The sequence below is a fragment of the Arachis hypogaea genome, chromosome 10, assembly GCF_003086295.3.
Source record: "Arachis hypogaea cultivar Tifrunner chromosome 10, arahy.Tifrunner.gnm2.J5K5, whole genome shotgun sequence".
NCBI lineage: Eukaryota > Viridiplantae > Streptophyta > Magnoliopsida > Fabales > Fabaceae > Arachis > Arachis hypogaea.
The window spans coordinates 1,588,525-1,599,642 of record NC_092045.1 but is presented as its reverse complement, the minus strand read 5'-3'; the positions used below and the strand labels follow the sequence as shown (position 1 = coordinate 1,599,642).

The 11,118-nt window shown below is 26.5% G+C and overlaps 1 protein-coding gene across 1 annotated transcript; it reads right to left on the bottom strand.

The window, feature by feature from the left end:
• Positions 1-5,811: 5,811 nt before the first annotated feature.
• On the bottom strand, positions 5,812-7,782 carry LOC112714478 (F-box/FBD/LRR-repeat protein At5g56420-like). Its single transcript, XM_025766083.3, has 3 exons — positions 6,798-7,782; positions 6,336-6,491; positions 5,812-6,239 (listed from the first exon to the last, which is right to left on the bottom strand). Exons 1-3 carry the CDS (start codon positions 7,746-7,748, stop codon positions 5,949-5,951), a joined length of 1,398 nt encoding a protein of 465 aa, XP_025621868.1. The 5' UTR covers positions 7,749-7,782; the 3' UTR covers positions 5,812-5,948.
• Positions 7,783-11,118: the final 3,336 nt, after the last annotated feature.

The window sequence follows — 11,118 nt, the reverse complement described above, 5'->3', positions numbered from 1 at the left end:
TTACATTTTTTATAGTCAATTAAATTTTAATTTAGTCACAAGTGTGAAAAGATATATTTTGTTTAGAGATAATATATATTGATAGCTAGTGATCTCTTTAAGTTTGGACAATTCTCTCTTTTTTAATAATCTATCTTTTGGATTTAAGTTTAGACCTATTTAGTGTTGATGATCCCCATACTTTTGCTTTTCATGTATATACATACATAAATTGACTTCTTGTTCATATAATTTTTACAATAAAGAATGAATTTTAATAAATGTTACTTAATGTTCAATATGGTTGGTGTTAGAGTTTAAGTTGTTGGATGAGAATAAAGAAAAATTAAACTTTAGAATAATTTTATTGATGAGAAATGATGTTTGTATTTTTTTATATTTTTTTATTAATTATTTTTAATATAAAAATAAAATATATAAAAACACATTACATAAAGGGAACCATTTAGATAAAGTCGTCTAAAACGTTTTTTTTAAAGATGTTTTTCAGTAATTAAAATTTAATGTATATAATCGATTAAATCATGTTATTTTTGTTAAAATTAGGCTAGACAAATTGATTTAACCGAAAAAATGATGAATCAAATTTTGAACTAGTCTAAATTAATATTTTTTTATAAAAAATGATTACAATACTCTTATTACAGAGAATGATTAAAATACTCTTATTTTATATATATATATATATATATATATATATAAAAATTTTAAAAATTCTAAATCCTAAGCCTACAATAAAAAATAAAGAACTAAAATTTAGAATTTTTAAAATTAATATATAATAAAAGTACTTTAGTCATTTTTTATAATAAAGTATTATAGTCATTTTTTATAAAAAAATAATATTAATTTAGACTAATTCAAAATTTAATTTACTATTTTTTTATTAAATTAGTTTGTCTAACCTAATTTTAATAAAAATAATAAAATTTAATCGATTATATATATTAAATATTAATTATTAAAAAATATTTTTATAAAAAGACATTTTTAGCGTCTTTATCTGAGTCAATCCCTTACATAAAAGTGGTGCAATAACATTGCTTTTGTTGATACTTGACTTGCTACGTTGCAATGAAATAGAGATATTGTTGATGGATCACTCCTCACTCAAGTGAGCTGGAAGAAATAAGAATACCTACAAACAAGCGATATACAATTGACTTTTTTTCAGTTTTTGAAAAGGTTGAGAAGAGTACGAGGGTGGGTAATATTACAATTCAATAATATTACTATTCTATTATTATTATAATTTAATTTGCATGCTCCAAAATCCTAATGGCATTTGGTTTGCACTATTACTTTTGCACCAAAGCCAACTTTTCAGGGTTTGGATGGATTTGTTGCTTCCTTTTCCATCAAATAAATATTTAGGATGTGGGTCTATTTACCTTTTGGTACGCAACACTTTAATTTAATATTTTCTTCTGCCGTTTCTTTACTAATGGAATCTTTATATTATTAATTCACAATTGATCTCGTTTCCAACTCATTTCTCTGTTTTATAATCCTGACAAAGAACCACCAACTTGCTTTCTTTTCTTTTATTTTTTAAAAACACGTACTTTTTCTTTAGGGACGCTTTCAAAGTTTCTATGCCTTAAGAAAAAATAAGAAAGAATATGCCTTCAATTTCTAAACCGACCGGTTTTAGAATAAGATAAGTGACAATTTTTATTTTATAATAATCCACTTCAAATCAGATGTATCTTTCAATTCAATTTTTCTAATTTTCATTTTATATCATCATATTCCTTGGCTTAAGGGGGGAGATTTTAATTTGTATTATCCGATTTATTTAGATAAGGGAATCTTTTAAAAAGGTCTCTCATATCGTATTTTAATTTGTTTAACTTTAATCACAATCCTACTTGGGTAAGTGGCTTTATCACGACATATATTTATTCAATTTACCACTTCTCCGACCCAATGTTTTTCATACATTGAACAGTATCAATTATTAGAACTATAACCTTGTTCACATATATATATATATAGGAAACGTTATGCCTATATAAGTATATAATTATATGGTGAAATGGTGCCTAAAAGATGTTGCCTATTATATATACGTGCCTAACCAATGCCTATGAGCCTATCATCAATGTATTTTATCCACGAACATTAAATCCTCTAAGGTCAAATTCATCATAAACTTAGTTTAGATAATACATAGACAACAATAATAACATTTTCAATTTCATACTGCAGGAATATTATTCAAGGCTTTTACCATTTTGCCCTTTCGGCTTTCTATTATTTGAACATAGTAAAAGAGCATCGCCAACAATAAAATAAAATAAAATAAAAAATTGTCTAAAAACCTCCGCAATATATATATATATATATATATATATATATATATATATATATATATATATATATATATATAAAGTGTAATTTACCAAGATAATTTTAAGTTTTTAAGAAGAAAAAAAGGTTTGGCAGAGCAAATTAACAAGTTGACGTGTTGGTTGCAGTGACGTTGGGTTTAGGGAATCAAATTAAATAAAAAATTGGAGAGTAGATCAGTGATATTTGGATAATTTTTTAAAAATAAAAAAAGTTCGTATGTAATTTTTTTATATGGATTAATTTTTTTATTTTAAATAATAAATTAAACTCTTAGATTTAAGGAATAATAAATTTTGTAGAGACATTTAAAGGTTAAATTTTATAGTGCACAAATTAGTGGATCAGATTTGTATTGAAATAATTATTTTTTCATCCTAAAACAAATTAAAGAGACCAATTTGAACATGTAAAAATTTTTTAATACTAAAATATAAATTTGAGAATTAGATTTATATATTTAAAAATATAAAATAAAAAATAAATATAGCCACACTCAAATTTGCATATTTAAAAAAAATTACAAATCTAACTCTTTAAATTTGTGGTTTCCACCTAAAAAAATATAAAGTTTTAACATTGTTAAAAAATACCGCTAAAAAGGCAACACCAAAATTAAAAAACAGTGATATTTAAATAAACATTTTTCATTATCTGTGTTCGTTCTTAAATTAAATCTAATAAAAAGGTAGAGAATAAAGAACTAGTATTTACTTGAAAAGAAAATACTCTAATTACATGAGAGGGGATCAATTTCATTTTTTTTATTCTCATTGTTTATTATTATTTTTTATGTTTTTTTTTACACTATTCGTCTTTTGGTTCATCTATTCTTTTTCAATTTTTTTATAATTTTAATCGCATTAAAATTTTGAATTAAATTTTTAATAAATTAAAAAATAGAGCTATCTCATAAAATAAAATTAATAGTCAAATTCGTCTTTAAAAAATCACGTATATTTTATTTGAATTTTTAATTAAATCAATTCGTGATTTTTTTAATTATGTTTATCTCTGTTATTTTTTTGACATTGTCGCTAACGATTTGTTGACCTAGAACGTGAAGTGAAATTAAAGCACATATTACATGTGGCATGTCTTGTGTGTTGTTAACTAGATATGTTTAAGAAATTGTATCAATTTAGTCTCTAAACCTCAACTAAATAAACCCTAATTCCCATCTTCCTATAAACATAAATGCTTGCTTGATTATTATTGCAGATTCAGCCGTTGTTGAAAGGTGAAAAATTCAATTTCAGGGACATGATGGGAGCGAGCGAAAGTGGAGGTCGTTGTTGTGAGTTATTATCGCACTTACATAATAGCTATGCTTTGAACTCCTCCATGTGAAAAAGGAATAACAATGAGGCAAATGTCTTGTGCAATATTCTATATGGAGATGATGCTATTGTCGTGGTGGGATCAGAGACGGCAGATTCGAATTGGAAGTGGCGACGACATCATCATTGATTGAAGCGATTGTACTTGGCATTAAAACTTCAGCTAGTAAACCACCAGGTGTGGTTGTTGAAGGCTTGAAGCTACCCAAGGTGGTGGTGTGAGCCAATTCGAGAAATCTGGTTTATTGCCATTGTTTGTGTTGTTCTCTTTAGGCTCTTATTCTTCCATTAGGCCGAACCCCACTTCTTCGTGGATATATCTACCTCCTATTAATAAATCAAGAGAAGAGAGGGACAATTTTTTAATTAATGAAGCGAAATTCTTATTATTGGCATCATTAGTTTCACGATCAATTATCGCGTTTGACCAAGAATTGATAAAAATCTTTAGTTTATCAGATTGAAGAGTTTTCACAGGAACTAAGAAGAGTTGGAGAACATTTATTATGTTGTTAATCTAGCACATTCTAAATTTTAGAATAGACGCATTAACAATACTCTACGACTATTCTAATGGTTGCAAATAATATCACAATCTTCTTCGTCTTTGTGATTAGGGTTGTACATGATTTGGTTAATCCAAAAATCAAACCTATTTTTTTGTTAACAAAAATTTAATCTTAGTTAATTAACCAAATTGATTTTATATGATAAAATTATTATTAATCGGTTATAAAAATAAAAATTGATTTTGAAAAAATAACTGATTTTTTAATAGAAAAAGTTGGTTTTTAGAAAAATAAAATCGGTTTTGGATAAAAAAAAATCGGTTTTTAGACCAAAAAATCGATTTTCTAAAAAAACTATTTTTTTAAAATTAAATTTTTAATATAAAAAATTAAAATAAACTATTTTAAAATTTGATTTTGGTTAACTATTTAAAAACTGATTTTTTTGAATTTGATTTGGTTAATCAATTTTAAAAAATATAGATATGATTTTAAAATTATTTTATTAAATTGGTTAATTAAAATATAGTTATGATCTTTTAATCGATTAACCACATTTTGATTTTTTTTAATATACACCGTTATTTGTGATGGTAGGTCATAGGTTAAAGAAGAGAGTGAGAATAAAAAAAGGCAAATTCTGTGGTGCCTATAATTTTGGTGCTGAAATTGCGGAACTTATCTTTTATGGTAAGATTTAAATATTAAGAAATTTATTTATTTTTATATTTTTTAATTTAAATATTAACTTTTATTTCTTTTTAGTAAGTTAGGCAAATATATATAGACACCATAGCATGCACCAGGAAGAAATACCCACACACGTTTTAATTCGAAAACAAGGATGTTTATTATGCTGTGTTATCACTTAGATCAACAAAATGTTAATGCCAATGTCAAAAAATTAACAGAAGGACAAACATGATTTAAAAAAATTATTGAAAAACTAATTTGATTAAAAAAATAATTTAAGAATGAAGATAAAAAATACGTAATTTTTTAGGATCAAATTTAACTATTAATCTTCAAAAATATATAATTAATAAAATACCTTTGTTTAATTGAATTTTAATTTTAATTTAGTTAAATTATAATTATTTATTATATTAAATGCAAACCAATTATATACTATCACATCAGAAATGATAAATTAACCGTAGGCTAAGATAACCAGGCCAGACTCAATTAACATTAAGGAGCGACTACTCTCGTAAAGATGTCAAAAACATGTTTTTATAATGATTCTTGTTTAAAAAGTGTAACTTATTTATTTAGCAATACTTTAAATAAAAGTAACACTTTTACTTCAAATAAAAGTAAATTCTACAATTTATCATTTAATAGTCAAAATGATATATTTTCATATGATGACAATCATTAAATCTTCATTGGAGTAGCCACCACATTATGCAAATTATTTTTTATATTGGGGTGGAAATGATGTTTTTTAGGATTATGGATAATAAGGGTATTATTCTCAAATATAAAATTTTTTTATTTAAAATGTGAAAATCGGACTTTCCGATTTGTTTAGGAATAAAATTCAGACCATCCGATCTATAAAAAAAAAAGTCGGACTCTCCGATTTATAAATTTAAAAAAAAATCATAACAAACAAATCAGACTCTCCAATTTAATATTTAAAAGATTTTAAAAATCAATTTACAAAGTAATCGTAGGTTTGATTATTGATTCTCATATCAAAATAAAACACATACACACACCAACAAATTTAGATCGCACACATTTATCTTCCACAATAAAAATTTTTAGCCACCACATTAAGGTGGCATGTGTTGGAGCCTTTTGGCATATGACAAAATTGCTCGGTAACATGACGATGCTGATCTGGATCCACTTTGAAAATTGTCTCAATTGTCATTGACGTCAAGACTAGTCCATTTTGAAGAATATAAGCAATCAATTCTAGATCACCACTGTTTCCATGGTACCTTGAAAATTTAACAACCAACAGATGTGATTCCAGACATTTAGGAACACTGGCCGGTTTTATCCACCTTGGAGCGTCGGCGGCATACTAGCATACAAACGAGGGACTAGAGTTAAAATTAAAATTAAGGATAAGATTGCATAGCAAATTCAGTTTTCAAGTGTGGCTTCATAATCAACGTACCGTGTCCTTGTAAATTGTAAGGACATGAAGTTTGCCACATCTATCAAGCATGCTCAACAAAAGGCTTGTATTGTTGCTTGATTTCAGATTCATCTCTAGGTTACTTAGATTTCTGAACTCCGGAAGATTTACTACAATAGGAGCACGAAGTAGGGCCTGAACAAATTAAGATTATTATATGTACACCAAAAATAATTATTGAGAAATATTTAATTCGGTCCACGATCATTTTTAGGATGGATAAGGTTATTTTTGTCAAAAAAAATAAAAGAACACTTTGACTATCAATTTTTTTTTTAATTTTGGACCAATAAAATTTTTCTGTTAAAAATTTATCAAATAATAAAAAAATAACTTTATAAAAAATTTATTTGTATTTGATAGGAGTTTAAACTTTTAAAACTTTATTTTTAAAATTTTTTTATTAGTAGTAGTTAAGTAAAAAAAGTTCATGAAGCGTACCTTGACTGTTGACCCCTCCAGCACAAGGGATCGAGTTTGGCAAAGGGAATGAAGAAGCTTAGGAACAATCCCGAGGAACTTGTCACCAAAGTAACCGTCGTCTATAAGACAATCAACACGTGCCTCCACCACATTACGCATATTGGTGACTGAGAATTGGCAGTAAAACGGATACCACAGGCGGATAAAAAGGTATTCGAGAGATGGCGCATCCAATTTAAAACGGACGATTCCAGAATCACCCGAGTCTATAAACTCTAAACGTTTCAAGGAAGGCACGTGAATCTTGAAGGCGCTTATGTTGGGGGCACAGTGCTGGAATCTCTGGATGATGAGGTGCAAGGTTTCCAGAAGAGGACAACCGGAGAGAATGGAATCCACGTTATCAGGAGAGTCGAGAAATAAGCGGAGGGTCTTGAGCGATGGCAGGTGAATCGACGACGATGCTTCCGGAGTTAGCTCAAGAGTCACACCGTCCAAGTTGAGGTTCACCAGCGCACGGCAGCTGAACACGCCGGGTGGCACCACAAACCTGAATCCAATTTTACCACTCCACACCGTGAGCCGAAGCTCTTCCAGGCGGGGTCCGATGGCAGCTTCAACCCACCCTGTGACTGCGTCCTTATTGAGGTCAAGCCAGGACGGTCGATAAACCAGGCTCAAGTTTCGGATCTGGAGCGGGTTTCGCTGGACCAGAACTGCATTAACTAGATCCAGGAATCGGCTGTGCTGTTTTTCTGGGCTTTCACCACCACGTCGTCTTAGATCAGGGATGAAGGAGAAGTTGAAGAACTGGAGATCCTTCCAGAGGTGGCGCCACCTGTGGGAAAGGATGCAGGTTCTGACGGAGGTACTTGTTGGGAGGAAGGAGAGGATGTGGAAGAGGACAGAGTCCGGTAGACTGCTGATGATCCCGTCGTCTGACTTGCAAAGAGGATTTGTATCGGCCATGGGAGGGGAGGGGAGAAGTTCTTGCTTCGATGCTTTGAGTGCACCGCTGTTTACTGTGGTTAGAATGTTAGATAGAGTAGCAAAATTGATTTTATTTTCAATTAATTAATTAAATGAGATTTGAATTGATTCAAAACAGAAATTATGTTCGAAATCAGAATCCATAGGAATTAGTTTAATTTGATTTCAAAATTAATTTTAAAACTAAATAACGTGTATAATACGTTTGATTTTTCCTTTTTATTTTATTTTATTTATATTTTTTATTTTCAAAATATTAAAACAAAATTTTAAAACTAAAATAAAAAAGTATTATATATATATATATGTATATTATAAAACCTAATTTATAATATACTCTTCTGAATCTTTTGCACCTTTAAATAAAATTTAGATTTACAATGAAAATTTTGATAGATCAAATTAAGAGATATTATAAAAAATAAAAAATATTAATATTATTATGAATAATAAGAATTAGAGTTTAGAGGAAAAAAAAAGAGAACAGAGGTACTATGATATGATTTGATATATCAAAAGACGTCACATAATCAAGAGCACTAAAGGACTATTTAATATTTATAATAAAAAATCTAATTTATAGTTGACTCAATTAAATTATATTTATAATTAATTTTATGTAAATTTAAAATTTAAATTACAGTTATCATTTAAAACATCCATCTACTTAATATATTAAAACTGGGTTTTTCCTCGACTACTAAATGTGACGTGTCGATCTCTCATGCCTCTGTTTTCCTCCAAAACGAATAAATTTTTTTTCTATTCTAAATTATTTTATTGTAATTATATTATAATTAATACTAAATGAATAATATATAATTATACTAATTTAGCAACATATCTTCATTATAATTATATCAAATCAATATTTAATGTACTATTAAATTACTTATCAATTATCAATTAAAAATACTTTTAATAATTTTAATGATAATAATAATATCAATAATAGTAATAATAATAATAACAATAAAAAATCTTTGTTACCCGATTCATGTATATCAAATAATTTTTTTAAATTATTTTATAAAAAATATCTTTAATATAATTATATTGTAATTAATATTTGATGAATAATATATAATTATACTAATTTAGAAACATATATTCATTATAATGGTATCAAATCAAAATTTAATGCATTATTAAAAAATTACCTTAATAATAGGTAATTTACATATTTATTTTTGTTTTACTAAAGTCTATATATAGTGTTTTCCTGTGATACATGAATCTAAATTTGAGAGTCAATTCATAATTTTATATTTAGTATTTTTTTTACTACTTCATAGAATAAGAATGTATTATTTGTTTTTTATTGAAGTTGATCCTTTTAAGGTACAATTTATAATTTTTTATAATATTTTTCATATACTCATTCTATTATATTATTTTTTTGATAATTTTTTATTTGTTGTTACTCTAAGTTATTCTTATCGTCTAATGTTCCAGTTCGATTGTCTTTTGCCACAATCATTTACAATGCATCACATCCATGAAATACCTCATCGAGTTGTCTTCACTGATTCGGGTTCCAACTATAGGGATATAAGCGTTTAAAAAAGAGGCAATAGTCTCTACTTTACCGAAGGATGGTTGGATCTACTCACCTATTATGACTAACCCAATGGAATGTGGTTAAAGTTAGATTTCTTAGGAGGAGCTCGATTTTTTATTGAGGAATTGCATCCACGAAATTTTATAGGGCAAGTTCAAGTTCCATCCCCTCCATGCTTTTTACGTCTGCCCGAAAATCTTTGAAGTGGAGCACATAATGAAATTGAATTTCCTCAGTTTCAGTTCAGTTTTGCTAAATTCGTGACAAATTCAGATATCCAATTTCAACTATTGGTAATATATTTAAATTTTCTTAGTTTAAGCTGTTCATTATTAGAATAAATTTTTAACATATTTTGATTTTTTTCAAAAATTACCGGCTTTCTTTTGCATGCATGCATGCAATGCCATTGAGGGGAATAAGAGTTAGTTTGGTTTCTCGGTGTGACAATTCTATACCTTGCCGCATTGCATGGATAGCAGATGATGAAGCTTATCTAACAAGAGGATGGTCTGATTTTGCACGAATTCTAAATATTGAAACTTACGATGTTATTTCAGTTGGTTGTCGTTACAAGAATGATTTTATACTATATGTGACTAAGGACTAGAATATGTTCAATATTGTTTAGGTAATTTGGTTTTACTATTAGTATTTGATTAAATTATAATTATAGAATTTTAAATTATTGCCTCAATTTATATATTACGATTATTTTTTCTGGATTTGGTATTTTTAAATAATTTAATAAAATGAGGTAGTGTGAGATATTATTAAGTTTATTTTTATCCTTTATTTCTTTATTTGTATTTTCATTATATTTGATAAAAAAATGAACCTACACATATATTAAATCATTGACCTAAAGACAAATTATTTGCTAATAAAAACAGATTTTATTTATAATTGAAATAAAATTTATTTGTCAATAATCGGTGGATAAAATTGAAATTACACCCGTGTCATATAATTATAATTGATTAATTGGTATAAAATAAAATTATACCCGTGCCATGAGTAATAATTTAAATAATTATATCTTAACAAAATATAATTTGAAATAATTTATAAACAATTATCTTACAAAAATAATTATTTAATAATTGATTTAAAAATCAATGCAAAAAATAATTATTAATAATAGTATTATTAACTGGGTAAATAATATAATTTTAAATTATTACTTGAAATATAAATAATATATAAAAATTTATTGAGTAAATCAATGATTTTGCACCTTAATAATTTGACAATTATTACTCAATTAACCAATTAATTGAATTAGTAATAACAATTTTTAATTTCAAATTTTGTATATTAAGTAGTTATTAAAAACTAGGTAATAACGGTTTACACGGAAAAATCATTGATAAATTCAATTAACCATATAGAAGATAATATATTAACAGTTTTAGTATATTATTTATGGCAAGCAAAATTATTTCCTCATATTTTCTATTAAAATTGAAATTAGTAATAGTTTAAAAAAAGGTTTATTAATAAAATTACTAATAGTCACATTTTTATACACAGGATATATGTTTTCTATATATTATTTAAAAAATATAATGAAACATGAATAATAAATGAGTATGTTACTTTTTTGAATAGCTAATTAATGCAAAATCGAATACCCTTTTTTATTTCATTGAGGTCATATTCTGTTTGGTGAAAGTTTCAATCACCTTAATTAAATCCTGTGTTTGTACCTTAACTTATTAAGGTAGTAATATATTACATATTATATCTAAGTAGTTATTTTCCATAGCGAAGATGTAAAAAATCATA

Bases quoted from the DNA above. Each gene is read 5' to 3' on its own strand.
- LOC112714478 (XM_025766083.3), bottom strand. From the start codon at position 7,748: ATGGCCGATACAAATCCTCTTTGCAAGTCAGACGACGGGATCATCAGC. The intron at 6,492-6,797 runs GTACGCTTCATG...TAATTTGTTCAG, and splicing joins TGGAGGGGTCAACAGTCAAG to GCCCTACTTCGTGCTCCTAT. The intron at 6,240-6,335 runs GTACGTTGATTA...TTTGTATGCTAG, and splicing joins TTACAATTTACAAGGACACG to TATGCCGCCGACGCTCCAAG.